At 50.4% G+C, this 24,687-nt stretch overlaps 1 protein-coding gene across 1 annotated transcript in view; it reads right to left on the reverse strand.

The window, feature by feature from the left end:
- Window positions 1-18,266: 18,266 nt before the first annotated feature.
- Window positions 18,267-24,687, reverse strand: part of LOC100901790 (ELAV-like protein 4) — a 42,725-nt gene continuing 36,304 nt past the window's right edge. Inside the window, exons 3-6 of the mRNA XM_018640681.1 lie at window positions 24,101-24,254; window positions 21,312-21,314; window positions 20,705-20,993; window positions 18,267-18,588 (exon numbers count right to left, since the gene is read on the reverse strand). Of these exons, the coding sequence (XP_018496197.1) occupies window positions 18,267-18,588; window positions 20,705-20,993; window positions 21,312-21,314; window positions 24,101-24,254 (768 nt within the window). The remainder of the gene's footprint in view (window positions 18,589-20,704; window positions 20,994-21,311; window positions 21,315-24,100; window positions 24,255-24,687) is intronic.

A 24,687-nucleotide genomic window follows, 5' to 3' on the forward strand; every position in this document is an offset into this window, starting at 1 on the left:
AGTGCGACAGCTGACCATAGCTCTGGGAATTGTCAACAGCTGTTGTGGTGCCGCTGGTGGTTGTGTGTGTGTGTATCTGATTTTTCGGAAGCTGCTCGAGAAAAGATGTTGTGCCGCTTTAAAGACCCTTTCCGGTCTCCCCACGGCTTTTTCCATGCTCCTCAGGTTTCCGTCAAGACTTTCTTCATTCATCTTTTTTTTGCTCTTATGGGCATGAAATCCGTTCTTCCTGGTCAAACGGAAAAAGTCGACAAGCGGGAGCAGCAGCAGCACCTCTACCAGTAGAGGCTTGGGGGGGCCGTCTTCGAGCGGAGATGGACGCCCGGAGCTCGTGTCGAAGCGTAGAGGCGTGTTGAGTCACGATAACCGACTTTCTCGCTCATATTGTTTATTGAGCTTAGCGAACGAAGAGGGCTGCGGAAAAGGGATCGAGACCGAGTGGCCAGCCAGCCTGCCGACCGGCCCACCGACCGATCGGCAAGTGAGTGAAGTAAGACGCGCGGTGTTTTACGAATCATTCGGGGTACAGGAGTTCGCCAAGTCCGCAAGCTTCGTTTCAGGGAGCTCGTCGTCAGAGGACGACAACGACATGAAGAGGAGTTTCACTGCGTTTTTGAGTCGAAAGCGTGATGTACTGCTGTTACACGTCGTCGGCACCGTAGTAGTCGGGAAACGCATCGAGTCGACCGCGCAGCACGACGACGTACGGAGCTACGCCTCATACTCTTTACAGCCATAAACGGCCCGGACCGCTTTCTCGCGCTCGCGCACAATGTCGATCCCTCGTTGGCGTACAGCCATCCGCTTGCGGGCTGGCTCGCACGATGTTCCTCCCGTTGAATGGGCGCGTTCCACCGGCGAACGCTTGGATTTTGGGCCAGACGGTGGGCGGAATTCAGGTCCGGATTTTCGAGAAACGGCAGGAGCTCGAGGGCACGCATCAGAATTTGAACCATCTAGACCGCAGACTTGTTTGGTCGAGCTAAACAGCTGCATCTAGACAGCTCCGTCCGAAACAGCGTCATAAGACCGGATATCGCTGACGAAGAGGTCAAAATGGCTAAGCGTGCCCTACTAATAGATCCACATGGCCTGCTCACCGGCCGTCAAGACATGCGGTGCGAAGCAGGCGTTCTAGGCAATGCACGTAAATTAACCGCACATAAAATGCCGAGCGAGCGCTTCGCCGCCGCGACGGGTGCCTGAGCCGCGTCTGGCTACAAAAGTCGCTTTGCGGAAATTTCCGGAAGCTATTAGGACGCTCATCATCGTGTATCGGAGTTCGAGGTCTGTTCTCTTCGTGAAAAGCATTCTTTTCGGAAGGAATATTCGTTTTTGTTTTTTCCCTGCATTCCCCCATGCCTCTCGCATCTCATCCCGCGGGACACTTCCATTCGATTCGCGAGCAGCTGAAGTCCCCTGTGAAGGGACAATAAACGATAATGAGAGAGAGAGCGTCGAGCTTGTGTTGTCCGTGCCGTCGCGCGACAGAACTTCGCTTCGCGTCTTGTGCACGAGGCAATTTGGGGAGTTTTTTCTTCAGGATTCCGCTCACTTTAATCCTCGGAGACGCTCTCAGTTTCATCATACTATATGTTGCAATGGACTCATCAGGAAGTCTCGGCTGCTCGCATCGTCCCAGTCGTCCTGGTGAGTTTCAGGACCGGAGCAAAACGGGGATCTTGAAGAACTTGTGATCGAACTCTCCCCAGTTGCCCGCTTGTTCCGCGTCGGCACGAGTGAAGGATCCCCTCCGCGCACCGACATCGGCCCTCTGCTCGTCCTTCGATATTGAATAACAGTCACCCTGATTGCTAGGGACGTTATCCTCTTGTTTCCCCAAGACTTGGAAACTTCACCGCCGGCACCCTTGTCCTCATTGAAAAAGAGAGAGGACTCACGGCTGTTCCTCCATGGTGCTGGGGGTCGTTCTTCTTCGTCGTGTCCCCCTTCCTCCTCCCCCTCCCCAAATTCCCTCGTCCTCGAGTCCTCACAGACCGAAATTCCTCCATTAAGAACAGGCTCGGCCAGGAAAACTTCAACGTATCGATCCGACTTATTAGCGCCGCGTCGTCGAGTGGACCGCCTTGATTGAGAAAAATCTCTCCGGATACTCCCTCCGATGCGCCCTCACCTGCGAGGTGACCGACCGAGATGGATTCCGACCGAGTCGCAGGGGCCGGCCACCCGGTTCTTGAAGCGGAATATGAGAGCAACGGAGGCAGGTTGTTGTCCATCGGTGCGAGGTCTTCCATCACCGCAAGTGTCACAATGCCTTCGACACCTCATGTCCCCATGCCCGGCCGCTCTCATCCCTATCGAGCCCCCTACCCCTTGCGCCTGGACCCCTAAAGCACTTTTGCGAGCGTTCCGGAGGAACGAGATGGGTTCGAAGCCCGGTATAGTAAGTGAAGGCGAGAGAGAGAAGTACCGGGAGCAGGTCGCAACTCCTCGCTCTGCGCGAAGGCGTCGGTTCAGGCCATACGTCAGCGAAAGCTCTCCATCACTGAAGCTATTAATATTGGGGGACGCCGGCGTACAGACACGCTGTGGCTTGAGATGCGTGTCATATTATATCTGACTGATGTCGCTACTAGAGAAGAAGGGGGGGGCGGCTGGAGGGGCTCAGCGGAACGTCATCGTCGCAGCAGCAATTAGCGTGAGGGCTGGGAGAAGGAGCTGCGTTTTTCAGAGTCGGAGTTACTCACGATGCGCTCGTGTGGGGACCGACCAACGACCTAACGAGCGCCGCGCCGTCGCTTCGAATTGCTTTTAGATCCGCCGATCGGGCGGAATATTCGCTCCTGTTCGTCATCGAGTCTGCGATCCCGTTCTCTGACCGACTCGGGCGACCTACAGCCCGACGAGCAGAACGCAGGTGCCGATGACGGGTGTCGATGTCTAGTCCCACGTTCGAGCTAACTTTTCTCGAATTTACTTCTGCGGTGGCAGCAGCAAACGAGACCACGTCGGAACATCGGTTTGGGATGTTGACTGGGGGTGGGCGGTAGTTACACATCAAAGTCGTCGGGGAGCTGTCTGACGAGAGCGTGAACTTATTGAACGCGCACCGCTATAATTGGAAACTGTTTGCCATGACATGTTGTCTCATTGGGTACGTCCGTCTGTTTGTCTTCCGGTTCTATTCTCCTCCTCTCTTTCTTCTTTAGTTAGTGCGAACCAACTTCTGGTCAGCTGGGAATTTCTAAGTTCGACACTGAAGGCAGAGTGGGTGTAGCTGCTCAGACAGCTGTTGGATGTGCGACCGGTCGACCATTCATTCAGTGGATTTTGACGAGGAGAAAAGTAGCCAGTCAGTCAGCTCACTACCTTGCAACTGGGACGGTTGTTGCCGGAGCAGGAGCCGGTCGGGCGGGGGAGGGCACTGAAAGGAATGAAGCCAATGGGAGAGCTTGCTGTCTGGCAAGCGCATTGGATCAGCCAACAGACGAGTCGATGCGATTGAGTGAGACAATGTCATTAAGCATAATGGAGGGAAACCTTCCGAAAGCCGTCCAAACGTGGAAAAATCGAGACAACCAGCCAGGATTCCGTGGATGCCACGCTCCAGAGTTCTATGTATTTCGCCATAGGTGCTAAAATACGCTTCTATATTATTCGTTCATGCTTCATGCTTGATCCTCCGCCTGGATACCGAGCATCTGGCTCACTTATTATTTATTATTCATCTGGATCGTTATTTCCGGACAGAAGTCCGAATCATGTCCAGAATCTGCAAGACTGAAAGGTCATTCCTTCCTCCCCTGTAAGGACATAAGCCGTGAATTTCTACCGTTCCACCCGGCCAGGAATCCCTACCGAGGATCCGGAAGACGGCTCATCTCTCATCATCTTCCTGCATCAGCGGACGCGCTCACCCACAGAGAACTATTGACAATTCTGAAACCATTCGGCTTGCCTGTCAACGATGCTGGACTTCAGACATTCCCGTTAGTTTGATCGTGGATCGAGTCGTGAATTCGTGAACCATTCCCTTCGCCTCTCGCTTTCATTCTGTGAAAAGAGGATTCATTTGCTTTCGATACGAAGAATGCATTTTCCTATACAGCAATATTCCACAGGAAGGAGCTTGACCCCGAGATCTACGGTCGGAAAATATCCCCGCGAAGGTGGAGCTGGGGTTAGTTTTTCGGTACCGGAGGGAGGGAACCAAAAACTCTCCGAGGACGTATTGGACTCCGGTAAACGAACGGCGCAGCGCATGAGATTCTGCACCCTGCCTTATCGACAGATTGCGCATTCCATGTTGAGACTTCAGAGAGACATGGAAAGAGTGAATTTCATTCTTCCGGGATCCTTGAGCTTCCGTACGATTTGTGAGAGCAGCAACGAAACACGGGTACATTCGTATTCGAGACTTCCCGGTGTATCGCGACGCGGTTCCGCGGAATGCGTCCGACCCGAACCTGGTAGCCAAGTTCCCCGAATACACGAGCGTGATTCCTCTTCTAAGGGAGAGTTGTCACTTCTCGTTTCCGCACTGTTCTGAAGCCGATGACTCGACTCCATCCCGGGATCCGAGCCCTGAAACTTACATCAGAACGAAATGACGAATCAACGACAGATACCGACAGCACGAGCCCGGCGTAATGATCCGCAACGCGTGCTCTATTTAGCTTCTTCCCGTCGCTCACGTCCCACGGCTTGTACTGTGTCATCGCCGCATATCTCGACGAGTTTCATCGTAGTCCCGAGGTGTTTCGTCTCGATTTCAAAACGGAACGAGTCGAATCGCGAGCATACAGGTGTGAGTTGGAAATTCGATCCGTGCGAGCGAAGAACTTATGCATGTAAAAAGAGTATCTCTTCCACGTTGACTGGGAGGCGGGGAGATCATACCCGAAATTTTCTCTGTCTCTCGAGGAGATGAGGAGGCTGTAAAAGCGCCCGGAGCGGCGACAGAGGAAAAACTTACCAAAAGCACGTTTTGCCTCCGAATCAAAAGGTACGCTATTCCATAAGGGCACACGTCGTCACGTTCCGCTGCTCCGGGTAGCAACGGCAAATAGGACCGGAGAACGTTTGCCGTGTTTGCGCGTTTCCCCCTCAGGTCGGGGCGGAAGCTCCAAGTGCTCGTTGCAAATAGTGCAACCGCTCAGCGCTCAATATCATCTTCGCCCCCCGTCCCGACCACTCGCTGCCGGCCGTCTTTTATTTCGCGAGGAGACCGCGTTTCGCATATCGCGGCTCGCGCAGACTAGGACACCCTCCGCTCGGGGCAAACGAAATCAAGAGATCGAAAACGGGTTAGCTTGCTAATGAGCGGCTAACGGCAGGCCGGCGGCGGCGCGGCGTGCATGTGTTTATGTATATTCGTCGTCTCATTAAAAGATTTCCCTCTGGAGATCTGCCCGGAGCAACAAATCATTCTCTGCAGATTGTATTCGATCGATGCCGAGGCGAGCATCGCCGCTGATCTCGTCCGATGTTTGGATTTCCGAATACGAGACAAACCGACCGACCAAGCGATCGATTCGAGGAGCTAATGACCTAATTGAGCGATTAGGTCGAAATTCGAGTCACGTTCTGACATAGAGCTAATTCCCGATGAGTTTTGACTTCGAAATTTCATTCCGTGAACTGCATCGTTACCCGCGTCTCTGCCCCCGGCATCCCCTTGCCAAAATCTTGCGCTAGCCCGTTCCCATGTGAACTCCGGAAATCAGAAGTCGAGCGAGGGTTTCCCAGCGATACTTTCGGAAGTCCGTCCCCGCACCGACTTCGTTCCCGAGTCTGACGACGGAAGGCGGGATGATCTCGTGAAGATGTGCGCAGGGCAGCCGAAGCACGAAAGAACAGCGTCGAATACGCGTTTGGGAGAGAATGTGCTGGAAAATAGACGACGCTGGAGCTGGAACAAATGAGAGGGCCTGATGAAGGGCAGGGCAGGTGGGCGTCTGCCGATTCGGATAGGCCGGCAAGTAACTGTTCGTAATCTCTTCCTGCGAGACTTTAATCTCGATTTGCATCGAAGCAATTAGGACACGAGGCTCTTAGCTCTCGCCTGGCTAGCTAGCCAGTCGGCGGGCGAGCAGGCGGCCGGACGGCCGACCGGTCGGTCGCTCCTCCGCTCTTACCCGCGCGAGCTACACGGTCGCTGTGGAGACTTTTACGGAATGGAGGAACACCGGAAGAGAGCTAGTAGTGCCCAGGCTGGGGGAGGGGTAGGGGTATGGGGGGAAGGCCCATCGTCGACCAGGAACAACGGCAGGCGGGGGGGCCTCCGGACGGACGCATGGGCGGCTGGGAGTTGGAAGGGGCATTATTCCGAACCATTGCCCTCCTGAACACCGCTTCTCCGGAATATATTAGCTAGCTTCGGAGCGATCCTGCTTGCATCCTGCAGCTGCTAGCGTTCGCATGAAGTTGTGTTCTTCTTCTGGGAGAGAGAATCGTGCAATCCACACGGTAGGGCGTGAGTTTTTCTTTTCGTAGGATCACACAATCAAAGGTCAGAGCTACCGCCCGGATTTCCATCCGTGAGAATCTCTCTCCGCAGTCGAGTTTGGCCTCCGTACGCAAAGTTGCGATCAGACTGCAATCATAAGTTTACTTATCGGAATTCCTCAAGGTTGGCGAAACTCTCTCGGACATCAAAAATCAAATATTTTCTTTTTCTCTCCCTCAGTAGACATTCATCTCGATATTCGTCGTCAAGTATCCCCTCTATTCGACAAAGTAATATCTGTCTCGCGACGACCGAACATCTGAAGCTCAGACCGTCGCACAAGGCTTCCCTTAATCCCCGAGGAGGACTGCTCCTGCCGAGCATAGTTGCCGCCATGATAAGCCTGAATCGTTTGTTGGAGAGGCGTCGCAATCCCCTCGAGCCTCTTCACTCGGGCTACCACATTTCCCAAAGCCTATTTAATTCCATGAATTCCGAATACCGGGATTTAGGCGAGTCAATGTTTACTGGAACGTTAGGGAAATCACGGATTCACTGCAAGGCCGAGATGCGGCGGGGTTATTTCAATCAAAGGATCCGCATCCCGCGAGAGAGGAGAATAGATTGTTGTTTCTAAACAAATCGTTGAGGTGCCGCCCGGCCCGTTCGAGATTTTCTAGAACTTGCGAAGAAGGATGGTGTCGTGTTCGAGTCTCAACTATGAAATATCTTCCGACGCCCAGACTCCCGGCACTACCTTTGGATTCCCACCTGATGTTCTCCAATAGGTATCTATCTTCATCGAGTGAGGGGCATTCATTTTATGCAAGAGACTGGAAATTTATTAACATTGGAAAAGTACAAATATCGGCGATTCACTTCAGGTGTCACCGAATCGTCGTTTCATCACGTCGGACGTGTTCCTCATTTTCTGCTGCTCTCAAGTGTTTTCGAGAAGCCGCACCTGAGATCACTAGGGGAGATCACTTCCCGTCTATGAGGCTTTCCTAGGGTGACTGGTTTGCGTCCCGAATCATTCAAGCCTCCTCCGCACAATATGCGGTATTAGGCTCGCGGACACAGGATTCAGCGATCAGGCTCGGTGGTCGGAGCTAGGTGTACTTGTCATTCTTTGCGTTTCTTCGACTGCCGTCTCTTTCCAAATTTTCCTCCAAACGAAACTAACTTTTCGAAATATCCCGGTTGGAGCATGTACAGTATACTGATCTCGATTTCCGTCTTCTGTCTTTCATTTCTCCGTTCTCCTCCTCTCAAAGTCATCGAGCATCAACGATTCGTCATTCGTGTCAATTCGTTGCCATTGTTTTCTCTGGCTCGTTTTTCGATCACAGCTCCAAGCGAGCGTCATCCGCGGTTAAGGGGTGTTTTTCCTCGAATTCAGACGAGTTTCGACGGGAGACTCCCAGCTGCAGAAGGAGGCTGAGAAATGAAAGAACCTTGGACATTCGGATCCTACACTTTCTTTCCAAGCTTCCGCTGATTCGGATGTAGACTCATGGTCGGTAGTCGAATTCGTCTGGATCGGAGGTGAACCGATTTAGAGTCCATTGGTTCGCTTCTCGGTCGCATTGAAGCGTCGTGCAATAGAAGTAGTGTACTGATATCGAAGAATCTAGTATGAGACTCAGAGCTACGGAGAGTAAATAGATCCTTAATGACATCAATGGTAGAGTAATGGTGAAGATCATGCTGAATCATAATCGTACGAATCATAATGCTTCAAGTGATCTATATCTCTAGTCTACGACTATCTTGATGGTGAGAGTAATCAATATAATATATAATCTATCAATCATATTCATGACAGTAGCACTACGAATCGCAATATTCTCAAAGAAGACCCTATCCCCGGAGTAATCGATAATAATGATAGGGATGGATAGAATAATTATAGATTTCCAATCATCTGATCATCATCGATACAAACGACATTGAAGAAGGTCTCAGTGAACTCTTCCGATCGATAGAGGACCTATTTCGTGAACGGGGTAGGCGATACTGCGTATTCTAGGATACAATCGATGCACTAGAAGAATCAATATTCAGAACAGTATCAATGAGTATGGTCAGGGAATATCAATGCTCACGGAGTGCGTGCTATGGACGACGACCGACATATCGATAATGAGCAGCTGGTAGACTGAAACGGCAACCTCAGCTAAGCTGATGCGTTCCGGTGGGATCGTGACTCTAGTCGGTCACAATCCCATCTTCCCGATTCAAGGGTGAGGACGTGGTCGGAGTGACTGATCTTCATTTCCGCTGGAGCCAAAACACCCATCAAAATCACTCGAGATTTCTTCCTCGTCTCAAACATCTGGGAAGCCCGAGCGTGAATCTACTCAATGAGGTCGATTTCGAACTTCTCGAGAATTATGCTGATTTCAGATTAAAGTCATGATTCGAATGGGATCATGGACTGCACGGAAATCTCGTGCTCTAGTCGGTCAATTCGAATCTTCATCGTAACAATTTTAGGGAATGGCTGACGAACAAGATGACTGGCAGTGTCCTCGATTTCGGCAGAGCACGGGACGCAGTGTGGGAGTTGAATATCTCGGAGGGGATGCGCTTCGTTGTCGAGAGGGACCGAGCGCAGTGGTCGAGCCGTGGTAGCGCTCACATCTCCCGAAATCGACCAAAGTTGTTTTTCCTCGTTGGCAACAGGCAGGTGATCTGCGAGACATGGGTTGACGTGGCAGAACTTCAAGAGTGTCAGGGATTTCGGGGACCATCTTCTTTTCGTTCCCAATCCGGGGGGATCCCACATAAGGAAGTTTATTTTTGCGCGGATCCCGTGTGTCTCATTTGCGGAATCTGTGCATGAGAGCGCTGCCGTGGCGAGCCGTCTCCGGACTCCTCGTCAGCAGAATATCAAACCGCAGACCCCGAAGAAGAAGATCGCGGAGCTTCTACCCTTCAGCTCACAAATCTTTGCACATATGTTCGACGAGCGTGCGGAATAAGAGCACACCGCGAGAAACGGCTACAGCGCTCGCAGAGGCTTCGGCAGCTGCGCTCCTTCGTTCCACAACGTCTTCCGCCTGAACGAGCTCTCTTCGCGAGCACAGGAGCCGATCGCTCACCTCTATTCACTCCGCTGACACCCATGATCACATCATCGCTTCATCACTACCCCACTCCAGGATTCAGTTTCTACGTCGGAACGTCGGAACAGAAGGCCTTAGCGTTCGCGGCTCATCGTGAACGTCGCTTCCAGCGCTATTCAACGAGGAAATCGTACCTCCTAGTTCCGGAGAAGGAATGGAGGGCGGTATCCGAATAAACTCTCGTTGTACAAGAGCATCCAGTGGGCTGTTCCCTTCCTTCTTCCGGTACTGGACGCAAATTAGGATTTTTTTGCTTTGCCGAGCTCCCAACGAGCGATTTCCCCTCTGTCTGAGGGAACGACGCAGTCTTCGTGATATTCGGGAGTCCTTCCACAACTCGTCCCTGCTACTTCATCATCTTCGGTCGAATTCTTAAGATTAGTTTCTGCAGCGTATTCATCACGCTCGTCTCATTGGATGGGGGAGAAACTCTAGGACTCGATTGAACGACGACGGAGGGTTCGGGCGACTAGTCAGTCAGGTGACGCCTCCCGTCAGCGTTACGTTTGCATCGAGTCGAATTTTCCACGCGGGCTGCGAACGCGTATTTGGTTGGAGGATCGCTATCGGTCGGATGGGAAGTGGTGACCCTCCTGCTGCTGTAATCGTTTGTGCTGCTCTCGGCGGTGTGTATCGCCTGTTTTTCTCCTCTACGCTTCCTTAGCACCCTCTGGATCATCATTATTCTTAAACAGTGCTTTCTATCATAGCCAGGGGTAAATCCCGTTTCAACGACTGGAAATAGGTATCGTATTGCACCCCAAAAGCTTCAAACTCCCATTCTCAAAACGACCGGATGTCTCGGTAAAATGGGGGCCTAAACGGAATGTTGGCTCCCATTCGGACGTAACGCTTCCCTGCATATAAGTCAATAATTGTACATTCATTCTTGTATGCTTCTCGTGTAGCGATCGTCGAATTTCGGCTTTCTCTGCGAGAAGCACTTCTCTCGCCTAACCTATTCCATCGATCGATCAATGAATCTTCCCGAAGGGCACGGGTACATAACGGCGCGTTCGTGCCCTTCATCAAACTCGGATCCTATAGAGCACCATTGGAAATACATCTTTCAGAAACTTCCAAACCTTTCCACACGAAAAGGTGGTTAGAGAGATCTCCCTCCTCATCATGGTTAGAGAGATATCCCTCCTTATTGGATAAAAATCGACTCGTTCCCACCCTGGTGCCTGACGTTCATCAGAATGACCCTCATCATCCACTGAAGCCATTCCTTCAATGATTTCCCCCGAGACCTCACAGCAACATCGGTCGAGTCCTTTGGCACTTCAGAATATTTGGAAGATTCGTACAATTATCGTACCATATATATGTACAGCGGACAATCGGAGCCAATACGTCTCCGTCATACCTTTCCATGAGTTTCTTTTTGATCAACCCGATACCCGAGTGCTTTCTCTCTCGCTGAACGCTTTACACTCTACAGAGCGTCAAGGAATCTCTGGATTCGCTCTCCCTTCAACTTCGACTCTGTCGCGATGCCTGAAACCTCATTGTCAGTCAGGCTTTCACGACTGGCAATTCGATCACGACGGTGTCGCCGTCGCCTTGTCTCTCGTCTGGAGCGAAGTTTGACTTCCATGAAACGACTAGAATTCTAGAGTATACGTGGTTTGTCGGTTTGTCGGCGATGTTTGTATATAGTTCTGTATGAAGACTTCATTGTAGACAGTAGACAGTATGCATATTTACAGAACGAGAAGTGTTTCGTATCTCTGTCGTTGTCTGCGTGTTCAATATTCGATTTCTCCCCGCCCGAGGGTTGCTAGGGATCGTAGAATCGATCTCCCATCGGCAGTCATACAGGTTCAGATGTTTGGGATTCCGGATCCATGATGGTTGAGTCCCGTCAGTCTGAGACATGGTTTTCAAGCACCGATCCTCATACTTCTCCCGCTAGATTCCTGTCGGCGGGCCCCTCCAGCCATCGCGATTCTTTTCCGGGACGACTATCGCAGGATGAAACGCCCGATATACGATCGGCCGCGCGCTTCTCTTCCAGGCAAGTTCTCACGAAGTCTCTCCATGCAAGGGCGCCCTCAACCTTGCATCGGGCTCTCGTTGCTGGATAGTTTCCCCATGTTCTGGAGCTTCAACTTCCTTTCCCACGAATTCGTCATGCTCTCTGCCCGAGTCATTGTAGCCACACTTGGCGAGTTTTGTGAAATCACAAACCGATTCTTCCTGCTATAGCCAAATTAAGGGCTCACATCAGCCGGGAATCTGGCCCGAGTACCTGTAATATTCTCTCGGAGCTTCGTGCCTTGTGCTCAGAATCTCTGTTGGGACGATAAGAATCGAAGCCATCTATCCCGAGTTTGCCTCCGCGTGCACTGTCCTTCTGTGATTCGTTTCCAGTGTTCCACGAAGCGGCGCCGACGTGTTCCCAGGAAGCTCGTTTGGAGCGATCGTGAAAATGACAAACTCATCACTTGAGTCCCCAACTCATCGATAGAAATCATTTCTACTCGAAACAATTATCCAATTGCTCCCGGTATCACAGAACTCTGAAAAGAACGTGGAAAGCTCCATTCCATAATGGATCGACGCTCCGAAGGATTCCCGGAGAGCGCGGGATCTCCGGGTATCAAGGAAGACCTAGGAGAAACTCGGGTTACACTAAGTTCAAGAAGAAATGAACATAGGTTCCGAAGAGCGAACAAAATGAAAACACAGACGTTTTTGGGGCATAAGGAACACCGGTCTTTATCTCTCGTGCACCCTTAGCAGCTGATAACAACAGAACTGAATTAATTTAGCCACAATTTCACTAATCACTCCATCATCAGTTTCGTTTGTGTTCCAGTCGATCGACAGACCGATAATCGGATCCCGCGACCGATCGACAGACCCAATGACCGAGCGAGTGTCATAATGCCAAGTGCCTTCGGCTGACTGACTGACTTCGAGTGTTTGAGAATCTGACAGCGTATTCGCTCTCGCAGGCGCCGATGACTGAAATCCAGTGATCGTTCGGTCTCCTGCTCTTTCGGTCGGTGAGCCGGTCGGTCGATCGCTCGCATGATTTCGTGATTGATTTTCACTCTCATATCGTCTCTCTTATCATCGGTTTCTTGGTTGATGTTTGCTCGATGGTAAGTATTGATCAAGTTTTTTCCCTTAGGAGAACTTAACAGACTGCAAAGAGAACCTGACTTTAGGCAGGCGGTGGTCGAGAACACATCGACGATGTTTCCACGCGCGTACACATTTAAGCTAAAATAGAGACGGAAAAATACTTCAATATAAATTACTACTAAATTGAATTCGAACTAATGATCAAACTAACACAGTGACAGAAAAGGACTACCACGAAATTAGGTCCGAACGTGCCGAGACGTCCAACCAGGATCTCATGCTGGCCGCCTCGGTCTTGTTCTTCCACGAGTTTCCTCTTTCGAACACCAACGTCGCTTCGCGTTGTGTATCTGTGTACTTGTTTCTTCAGATGTGTTTGGTAGGGCGGTACAAGTTTCAACGTCTTGTTGAAAGCTCGTCGGAGATGTTGTCCAATGAGGCTCGGCGGTGTTAAATTTTGTCTGCAATCTGTTGTTTGCCTCGTCTCAAGAGACGAATCCTTGATTGCGATTCGCAATGGCTGTGTCGTCGTCATTGTGTACGTAGAATTTCTTTTCATACAGAGAGAGAAAACATGAAATGTCTCGCTTCAGAAACGATACAAAACAAACTGAAACCGAAGTTGCAGTCAGCAAAGAAGCTTCCGAAGTTTCACAGGTTTCCTCGTACTTGTCGTCGTCGTCGTGTTTCCGTCGATGATGCTGTTATTGTTCTTGTCACTCATCGCGAGTTCCATTCAATTTTGCTCAGTATTTCTGCCTTTGCGGTTTTCATATGAAAGTGTTACAATGTCAAATTTACTCTTCTCTGTTTTCCTTTGTCATAGATATCCCGCTCATGTTTCAGCCTCTGCTCTCCTCATCTCTACCTAGTCTTGTAGGTTTGGGGTTTCTTGTAGCTGTTATTGTTTTGTTGGTTTTGTTGTTGCGGAGCAGGTGGTTGGAGACGGTGATTTTGTTGCTGTTGTTGTTGTTTTCGTCGTTTTTCATCTCTCTTTCTGTCTGTCTGTTTTTTCCTCTCTATCGATATCGTAAGGGAGTAGTATTCAATTTTTTCTTACTCGTGCCTTCAATAATATATATATTTATATATATATATATATTAACCTTTATATATTAAGTACTCATCGCGCCAGGATCGCTCACGTCTGTTTGTCGATTGAGAATCTTGTCTTGCATCAAGTTTTGCCGTCCGAAAGCTGATGTAGAGGTGTGGGTTTGATTCGCCGAAAATTTCTACCGCAATAGTTCGGGTATCACGATTTGATCATGGTTCCATGAAACGGTAGTCCGGATAAGTTCAGTAATTGAACAAGGTGGAAAAAGAGAATCAGCGGATCAGAACCGTTGAAAAAGCGAGCGAAGGGCAAGATACATATTGATGATGACCTCTATAATAAATAGACAATCCGTACTATAGGGATATATAACTAAGTCAGCACTTAAGTAAGTAGTAATTAATTAGTAAGTACTAAGTCATGGATAGATAGAATGAGTGGTTGTTTGCTTGATTGATTTATGGAATGGATGCATGTCGAGGGTGAAGGTATCGATGATGATCGAAGAATGAATCAATCTCGATTGGAGTGATCGCTTGAATGTTGATCGAGACATAGGCATAAATAAATAGTAAAGTGTGTTGTTTCATCTAATAGGGTCTGTCTCTCGCTTTCTTGTCGGGAACGTTTGATGACACTGTTTCATGTTTTTGGCGACTTTCGCTCGGCCGGACTTTTGAAACCGAATGTGAATTTCTAAAAGCCCTGAACGAAAAGTCATTTTTAATTGGTGTAATTGATAATAAATATAATATTAATGATAATAATCGTCTTCATCATCAGATAGTTGTATCGTAGCTGACAGTCTACCGATAATAGTCTCAAGTAATGAGAAGAAGAAGGACAATAAGTACATACTGATCGGTTGGTGTGTGACGCATGGCGGGAGCAGCGTAAGCTTGCTTGAGTCTCCGAATCCACGCTCAACCAACTGCCACCGGTAGCTGCGCGTGTCGGGCGCAATCGCAGACCGCAGACTGACCGATTGTTCAGCTGTCCTCCGACCGATGTGGCTGGGCGACAAAGCGTCAGCGACCTTCATCGGTGATTAGAGGTGCGATGATCTCCAACAGGATTGGAGCCAATATCGACTTTTGAAGCTGGCCTGTTTGTATGCTCTCTTTCCTCTGCGACGATTCCCATCCCCGGATCGCGGGGTCGGTTTCGTTCGATATCGAGGAGAACAGCATCGACAATTCAATCGGGGGCCGGGTCTGCACGTCGGCCTGTTGGTCCAGACGAACGACGAGCGCCGTTTCCAACGGTCAGGACCGAGCCCTACGGCAGCAGCAGAACAGCTTGGTGGTTGATGGTCTATAGACGACGACTACTACATCGGAGAAATACACACGGATCGAACGTATATGTCGCTTACATAAGAGTAATCATAAGAGTATAGGAGCGGCGTTAATATGACGGCGATATGCCGTAATGATCATAACGGCAATAATCATAGCAATATGAATCGATCGTAATCATCAGAAGAAGAATGAGACGAACAAGTACTATGGAGGTGATCTAAGCAGCTTGCCTTCGGCGTTGGCATAATCTTCATCATTTTTATAATGGTCATCATGTCCAGCACTCTGAAACTGTCTTTGCGCATCAAAATGGCGCTCGAGATCGCGTTTTCCTTCTCGACTAGATGGATCTGGGATAAGTCCGTGTTTCGTTCTCCCATTAGCTTGGAACCAGCTGATTGTAGTTTGTTTGTCGGATGGTTGCCTGCTTTGTTCGGTCAATCAAGATAAGGCGAAGGGAATCAGGGAAAATCCGAATGGATCGCTCCACTTCAGATGTATAGTCGTGATGCCATCCGTGAAAAACAGAAGGTACACAAATTGGAACCGTTTTCGGGTGCCTGCATCGAAGTATTCCGCCTGTTTCCGATTTCAATATTCGTTTTGTTTCCAGTAGTTTGTAGTTTCCCGAGAGAGAATTTTGATGAGATCTCGTTTGGCTTTCCGGTTGAGTATTCCATCTCATTCGAGAGAGTGGTACAGTGTCTGAATTGTTTGCTTGTCTGGTTTGTTTCTGGGGATGACGTGTCTTATCTGTTTGTCTGTTTCCGAGACATTCACTTGCACACACACAAATTCCTACTGAATTCCAAACTAGAGCAGTATATATATCATATACATATATATATAAATATATATAATATATATATGATGTATGAATCAACAAATTTCCGAGGGCATCGACGCTTGGTCGAATCGCAGAATCGAGGGACAGCTTCGCAGAAGCCTATTTTTTCATGTCTGCTCACTTTTTGACGGGTCGACATGGGACGCAAATCGTCCCATGAGCTCTGGAGATAGACTTAATCTTGTTCCGAAAGAATTGAGTGCTGAGGAGCGAGATCAGGGTCGATCTGTTTCTCGGCTCAGCGGTGTCGTTTCTCAATTTAATCGTTGTAAGCCATGTAAACTGTGTGGTCGAGTATTTTAATCGGTGTTATCACTGTTGTCGGTGGTGTTGAATTATTATCTGAGAGAAGATCGACGACGATCGGATTGAGCCGCTTCGCGAGGACGGATCTCCAATCCATCGAGTTTGTCACGGTTGTACCCGGTACTTTGCTCGAGAACGTCTGGATGGTATCGTCTGTTGCTTCTGTTCGTTTGTCTGATGGTTGCACGTGAAAGGCCAAATGAGTCGGGAATCTCAAATTTTTAATCGTTACCACTATAAGAAAACATTGCTGTTGCTGTCGTAGAATGTGGGTGGAGTGAAAAATGTGGCTATCGCCGTTTTTTTCTCGGTAAGCAGACGAGTACAGCATTAAGAATTCGTGGTGAGAGTATAGTTATCACAGTGGGGGCAAGTAGTTGTTGTAATAGTCATGGTGGTAATGTTGGTAGATGTAATAGTGGTTGCAAGTTGTTTCGTTCAGATCGTGTTTTGTTAAGCGATCTGTTTTCCTTCCAGCATCAATGTTTTCATAACTCTTATCATCGTCTTCTGTAGCAGTTTCAGATGTCGCTTAGTTACTTCTGGTGTTGCTTGTCGTTTCATTAACCTCAATCAACGTCCGCATGACAGAAGTCTTGCTTGATCGACGCGGATAGATTTTCTCTAGTACAAAATTGTTGTTGGTGTTCGTCTCTTTGTTACGGTCGATTCCTGGACGGGCTCCGTCGCAGGACGCGCCGCTTTCCAACTTTCCAGTCGATTTCTCCCTGGCTTGCTCACATATCAGTCTCATGTGATTTCGCTCACTCTGATCTGCGGAGCTGACTACTCTTGATGTAATCAATGCCAAACGTTTAATGTAAGCTTTATCGTCATTGTCATCATCGAAGAGTTTGTTCAATGGAGTTATCTATCATTTCTCGATGTCGTTGTCGTAGATTTCATGGTTGTTATTAGAGTTGATGTTGTCGTCGTTAGAGGGATGACCATCACTTCCGGATGGTGGTGCAGGAGCTTGGCTTTGCTCCTCCACTCGTTCAGTTGGTTGTAGAGTTATATTCACAAAATGGAATGTACGGGCATGCGGAGCGGCGGTCCTTCGTTCTTAGGAAGCCGTCGTCCGGTGGTGGGTTTTCTTCTTCGTTTCAGAGCGATAATGTCGACTTCGTGAGATAACAGTGATCTCTGTCCCTCTCTGACCTGACGCACCTGAGTTCGGTGATCGGTCGCGGACGCGGGGCAAGAGGCTGTACGAGATGAAGCTGCGCGCCGACAAATCGTCACTGGACTTTCCGGTTGAGTATCCTCGAATGGGCATCATCATCATCATGTATATCTTTGGTATCGATTCGATTTAAGTACGTTCACAGAGGGGCTGGGCCCGTATCGACTAGACGTTCCACTCTATCTATGCAACAAGTCGACCCGCCACACATCACAAGTTCTTGCAGCGAAATACATCGTGCCGGCGGCTCGGAGCCGTCGGCACGGCGCGGATTTCAATCGGCTAATATACAGTATATTTGTATGTATATATATATCTGAATTATAGAACATCTAGAACATTGTGGCGGACCGAAACAACGGCTAATTCCTCATCATTGGTAGGTAGGTAGGTATCGTCGTTGGGGTTGATGATGAACCAGGATGGAGGGGGAGGAATGAGAGGCTTGGCGGTGAGGAGGAGAAGACAGTGACAGGGTCGGAAGAGAGTTCTCAAGGAACTGGGATAGAAGAGGAATCTCCTGAGATCGTGACCATCCGACCAGGCTTTGATCGAACGGTGATAGACGGTGACAGATGATGGCGGTACGGGGTAAGGTGATTGTGATTGGTTGAGATGGGGGGAAGGAGGAGACGGAAGAGATGGGGGGAGGAGGAATGTTTGGGTGGATGGGGGGCGGTATACACAATGACTTGGTGGGTACTGCTCGGTTGGTAAATTGTTTGTTTCAATTAATTGAGTGGGGGTGAGCCGAATCACCTAGGTGTGTTGTTGCCATTAATCTCTTGATTTCGGAGTTGGTTCACGACGCGCAGCTACTGCCGCTGTTCTTGCGGCGGCGGCGGAAGATGGCGAAGTTGGCTGTCGTTGGTAGGAATCGGCGGCGAGATAGTCGGTGATACGGCGTTGTTTCGCTGTTGCTGTCTTCGTCGTTTAGGATTTGCCCTTGTTCGTTTTGAAGGACACCTGGAGAACTCGGTTACCCAAGGTGTATCCGTTCAGAGTCTGGATTGCAACCACGGCTTCATCATAGTTGGTCATAGTAACAAATCCAAATCCCTTGCACTTGTTGGTCTGGAGATCGCGGATAACCTTAACGCTTTGTACGGCGCCGAACGGGCCAAAGAGCTGCCATAGGAGGTTCTCCTCAGTGTCAGGAGCCAGGTTGTATACAAAGATACACCAGCCTGTGCCGTTTATCGCGTTACCCGCGAGTAAAGGAGTCGTGAGAATGTCACCGGCAAGAGGAGAGTACCTGTGATGAAATATTTTTGTTAGCTCGGTCGTTATTTCGTTATAACGCCGTGACGATGAACCCGATCGTTGCTAGACTCGTCTCTACCTTCGGATGTATGGGGCCGAATCCAAGAATTTCTCGGCCCCACTTTGCTCACGATATCGTAAATCAGCTAATGGTGATTCGCCAACGCTCCCAACGAGCTCGCGCTCCGGGCATTGGACTTCGTGCTTCGAGGGCACTCAGCTCACGCTGGCCTTGACGTTTTCATTGAACTAGTATTCGTTCAAAATTTCGTCGATATCGATTTCCTGCCCGTCACCGGTCCGTGCACGATGTGCAATCCGCATTCACTCCGGCTCGCCCACCCGTTCATCCACGAACATCCAGATGCTGGCATATTTTGTCGTCGACTCCGACCAATGGGACTTTGCCGAACTGCACAAAAGTTCGGATAGCGTGCTACAGAGACGGAACAAAGTTGGCTGAACATATAGGACACTTCGGTCGGTCGACCTAAGATTATCCCCAGCGCGGCGTGGTCCGAATAACACACACAGGGGGGCGGGTGAGGGGCTACAGATAGCAAGCTGTGTTGGAGTGTTGGATAGTCGAGCACGATTTGCGGGTCGAATGGTTATGACGTATATCCTCTGAGATAAGTTCCCGGCCCGGCTCAAAGTCGATTCGACTATGCAGCTATCGCATCTGGTATTTATGACGTGTTCGCCCATTCGTTCTCTGAGAACTAAGGAGCGTGTCCCACCGAATCAGCGAGGGAGTTCACATTGCCGGGCGAGCAACCCGAATGAATTCAGCGGAAATTCTCGGAGGGAAATTTTCCACGCTCCGCATCCTGGTGAACTTTCTCCGGGAGGTCCAATGATCAGATTCGACCGAATATCCTCCGGAAATTCACCGGCCGACCGCTCGGACCAAAATCCTTCGACCAACAGCGTTGCCCGCTAAACAAGGGGCCGAGAGAGGCACGCATCGCCAGGCGGACGCCACGCAGACTCGCTCGCAGAGGTTCGCGTTCTGCACCCTCGATTTTGAGGAAGCGGGCTCCGAGCCATCAGTGCGATTGATGTGGCGGAGAACTGAACCTCGTTGGGTTGGAGATCGTGTGGGCGTAGGGTGGAATTCCCCATAAATGGATGGAGTTGGTACATTATTCCTCAAGCAAACGACCGCTGCGCTTAACGCCATGGCGCAGAAGAGGGCTGGGGGCTTTGAAACAATTTTTCTTCTCCCTCGCACAGTCCACTCTTCTCTTCTGCGGAGCGAATTCGACTTCGCCCATGATCTCGATTCTTTATGCAGAACGACGCAGTATTATTATTGCAAGACACCATCCGGGCTCAAGGAATCTTCGATAGAACTTTTCGCTTCGGTCTACGAATTTCTTTACCTACGAGGTCGTCCCGTCAGATAAAAACCGAAACAAATTCAAGTTCCTCGATTCGTCATAAGCAAGAAAAACTGCGCGCTTGATCCGAACGTCCAACACAGCGTCTAATGTCCAACTCAATATGAGGGAGCGATGGCGAAGCAACATAAGCACAACAATACGTCAGCATCTTTTCTGTATCTAGTGATGTCGAGATAATATCGTTCTTGGAACGCTTCCAATCATCATAATAACAATAACAACAATCGCAGGTACGTAAGATTGATTGAACAGCTGGTCAGAGGAGCAAAAGCTCAACACAGGAAAGGATGTCCCCGACCGAAGTCGCATAAAAAGCAGGGGGACCTCCATCTTCAAGCAACTGATCAACCAATGAACGAACGCGTCATCAACGCGTGGATCAACAATAAATCTCATCGAACATAGTATCGAAATAATTTCTGAACATATGTATGTATATATATAGAAACATAAACCAGAAACGGGACGGCACCGATGCAGAAATACTGTCAGAGTGGCTGGGGAGCGCGCCGACGTGTTTTCCCCCCTAATGAGGGGGGAGAGAACCAACGACCGCGACTCGATCAGGGAATCGGGGTTGTCATCCCGGTGGGATGAGAAAAAAGATCGGCGAGCTCCCTACAGCCGGAAGAGAAATCCAGTCTTCGAACAATGAAGAAGACAGCATCATTAAAGAAATTGATCTCACGGCTTGTCCCGTACCTGGCCGAAGGGTTCGATGCGAGTGGCGATGCGGCAGCCGCAGAGAGCGGTGGAAGGCCATACCTGAATCGGTTGGCAGGATGGTGGATGGGCCCAGGGAACCGTCTCTGCGGAGAAAGGTATGCCGCCAGGGGTGCAATGGCCTTGGCGTTGTTACTCGGATTATTAGCGAATTTAACCGTAATCGCTTCTGTCGCACCCTCAGGAATCGTATTGTGAAGATGCTTGATGGCTCGCTCGGCTTCCACGCGCTGGTCGAAGCGCACGAAGCCGACGCCTTTGGAAAGTCCTGAAACGAGGAAAAATTACAAATCGTTACAAGTTGACCCTTTCGACTCTACGGACACAACTCGCGAGAGGAGCAATCACCGGGACCTTCGACCCATTCCTTGATGTCTGAGCCGAGCAGCCCGATCTTATTTATTCGCCCTTAACGCTGGTGGGAGTACGCGTCTGGTGGGACTATTCGCGGCAAACATGGAAGCGCGCGAGATGATCATGAGGCTGATGGTCCGCCGCGTATTAAATGCAGACGGGCACCGGCAACACGAACACCAGGGACTTGAGCACGCAAAAAAAATTATCGTTGTCTTCGGAGCCTGTGAACCCGCTTTGGGGAATTCATGTTCGTAATAGTCTCGCATGTAAGACTTCGACACGCGTAAGAACGTCTTTTCTCTTCGTGAGAGTATCAGCCTGCGGGAAAGGCCGCGACCAGTCAACGACGGTGCGTCTCAGTCATCATTTTAATCGCTCACCAGGAGGCGGTCAAAGACCTTATGGATGAAATCGAAGATCAAGGAGGGCACGTAGGGCGCTCGGCCCCCACTTGTTTGAATCTCAGAAATCTCCAAGAATACGTCTCCGTCACGGTTATCGAATCACGGACCGAAGGCGAGACACTCGGTGTTGGAACGAGGCCCGACGAATGCGGTCGTCCGCCTCGTCATTCGCGACACGTCGCGAAGCCTCCCGACGACCGTGCGGGATGGAGGCTTGAGACCGGGAAGCGAGAGTGTATTTCCCCACCGGTTCTCTGGAGAATTGTTACCCCTTCCTTGTTCAGGATAGGCCGCTTGTGGTCGTTGTCTTCCGAGGAACTAAGTCAATCCCCTTCGTTAGTCTCTTCGTTAGCGGCTCGGACCGGAGCATTCCTCAGCAGACTCACTTTCTCGCGCTGGGCTCATGGCAGCAATGCATGAGGCCCCATCGATTCAGACGTTCGGTTTTCCTCGCTCGCGCGTGCTGCGAGGTTCCCCTGGTCCGAGGGCCCCAGCATTCTCCCACATCGGGAATCTCGAACTTCCTTCCGGGACCTCGGCTCGGGCCGTGTCTGCTCATGCAGCCAACCATCTAACAAGGTGTGCAGGAGTTCGATGCTGTCAGCTCAAGGGCTCCATCCATGGCGATTCAAACTCGTTTCCCAACCAACACCCTCGACACATCCTGACATCCGACCGGCGATTCTTCGTTTTTACGACCTCAATTAACCACCCCGTGGCGTCGGATTCTGCCATTGTCATGCAGATCGGCTGCGGCAACAGCAGCGGTAAAACTAGTGCTCGCACCGTACCGGAGAAGTCAGCTGCTGCCCCAGCGGTCCTGCTCGTGGCGAGAAGCGCAGTCGCCTCCTTCTTCCACCGGACGGACCGTCCCCTCGACGACAAAAAAAGAAGATCGGCAACGCCCGTCAGCTAGGGACAGGATTAGCGGAGGGATGGAGGTCCTCAAACGAGGGCACGAAGTCATATTCGTTCTTCCACTATCTCCCCTCGGTCAACTGGCGACAGAGGAAAAGGCAGGAGAAGTAAAACCATTCCCACGAAATAATCGGTTCTCTCAATATCCTTCATTCGAGCCGATCGAAGGGAGAAGGGGAAAAATAAATGGAGTGCTCCCTTGGAAGAGTTCGACCGGCCTGCTTATACGCTCGAGAATCTCGTCGTTCGCGTCAAACTCTCTCGAGAGGGAGGCGGTTCCAGCGTCGAACAAAGCCCGTCTGAGGAATAATGAAATCACACAAGAGTGGAACAGGCTTTTAAATAGAAGCTACGCGGCTGTTCGGAAACAAATGAAGAGGACAGTTAGCCGGCGCTACAAAAACGTGATAAAACTCACAAATCCACATACATAGGAGGGAAGCAGACACTAAATGGCTTTTTGCTCTTTCTCCCGTGCAGTCCGCGCGGGCCGGCTCACTGGCCGGCCATGTGGTTTCGTTTGATATCCGTCCGGGTAATGTATTCCAATCGCCGTACAAACGGATGGGGAGCGAAATGACGAACGAAAGTATGTATTCCGATAGTGGAGTGGGCAGTCGCAGCCGCCGGCCGGCCGGCAGTAGAAGCTCCGAGCCCGCCGGAGCCGCCGCGGCGTCCTCGCTCCGAGCGCTCGACTAAAAATGGAAACGGCTAAAGCCTTTCGGCGATTTTCCTATCGTCGGTGAGCAGCCGGATTACGAACATCCCGCCATCATTTTTCCACGTCTCCGCGTCTCATTTATCGCGCTTAGAGGTATCGGGAATCACGTCAGGCACGGAGAACAGACAGGCTTCGCGCTGAAGGAACACTGAAAAATTGGAGGATGCGATGAAGTTTCGGGCTCGAACAAAAAAGGAGAACTAGTCGAGGCAGATGGAAGGGAAACTCGGGGATGTTCGATCTATGTACGCTCACGACGACCTGGAAGGGCGCCTCCGTCTTTGCCATGACCATCAACTCCGCCACCACGACCACCGACACGACGGCAGAGCCGTTCGCTGCCATCAGCACCACTAAAAATGCCGATCGCTGGGATACGTCTAACGGCTAGACTGCGACTGATCCCAAAGACCAAAAGATGGATCAGGCTTCTTCCTTCGTTTTTTTTCTCCGGGCGTTTCGTCAGCCCAGAGTGGCCGAGTCACCCCCCAACGTCCGTCAATACAGCACCATTGCCTGTCGTCGGTCTTTCACCCGTCTGCCCGTCCGGCCCACTCTCTGGTTGCGCTATTTATCCTCACGCCGAGCCCGCACAGTCAGGACATTTAGGACATTTCGCAATTTCTTAACGCCGCCGCCGGGAGCGGCTACGGAACAGCACCCACATCGATGACTCCGTATTCTATTTCCCGCCACGAAGATTCCCTGCAGCTTCCCGCTGACAGGACGTCCGATCCTATACGAAACCCGTCAGGAGCATCCGAAGGAAGAAGGGATACGGTACCGATCGGACCTTGATGATGGGATATTTGTATTATTTGCTCGCTCATATCTCCCATCGGCGGCCTCCTGAATGCCTCGGTCAAAGGATTGCATCGCTCCGCATGTACCGCTACAGGTCGTCGCGGTCCGGGAACCTTTTCAGCGGTGGAAGAAAGACCAGACGTGCGTGTATGTATAGAGGTATGTACATACCAGTGATATTGTCGCAGAGAATTCGGGAGGTAATTATGCCTCCGTAGGGCGCAAAGAGCTGTTCGAGATCTTGTTGTGTCATTGACTTTGGAAGTCCGCTGACATAGAGGTTCGCTCCCTTTATAGCCTCGCTGCTGGGGCGGGCGTAGGAAACCTGAAATAGAATCAGACTCGTGAGTGAAAATTAAATCCGATCCGACGACCGATTATAGCCATCAGCAGAAAAACTGAATCCGTGACGCTTTTCCCTGTTCCGATGCCGTAACTCCCGATATCCGGACGAGAAACTTGACATAGCTGAGCGGTGAGGGGGGATCGGAGGGTTCCTGTTTTGCTCCGTTTCCTACCGAAGACTGATCTCAATCTCTCCCGGATTTTTTTCGGCGCACTCGCCTAACTCTTTCCGTCGGATTAGACGCGACGTCGGGCAGTATCGATTTCGATTCTAGGTGGAGTCGGCGGCCCACACCGGGCGCCATGCGTTTTGGGGAATGAGTTAGCAAGCTCTTTGGCGGTTGGTTTCCCCTCTCGCTCTCCGTCGGTCGGTATTCGACGGGAATTACGTGATCGGTTCCAGCCGGTCGAAT

The sequence above is a fragment of the Galendromus occidentalis genome, unplaced genomic scaffold (assembly GCF_000255335.2).
Source record: "Galendromus occidentalis unplaced genomic scaffold, Mocc_1.1 scf7180000077496, whole genome shotgun sequence".
Lineage (NCBI taxonomy): Eukaryota > Metazoa > Arthropoda > Arachnida > Mesostigmata > Phytoseiidae > Galendromus > Galendromus occidentalis.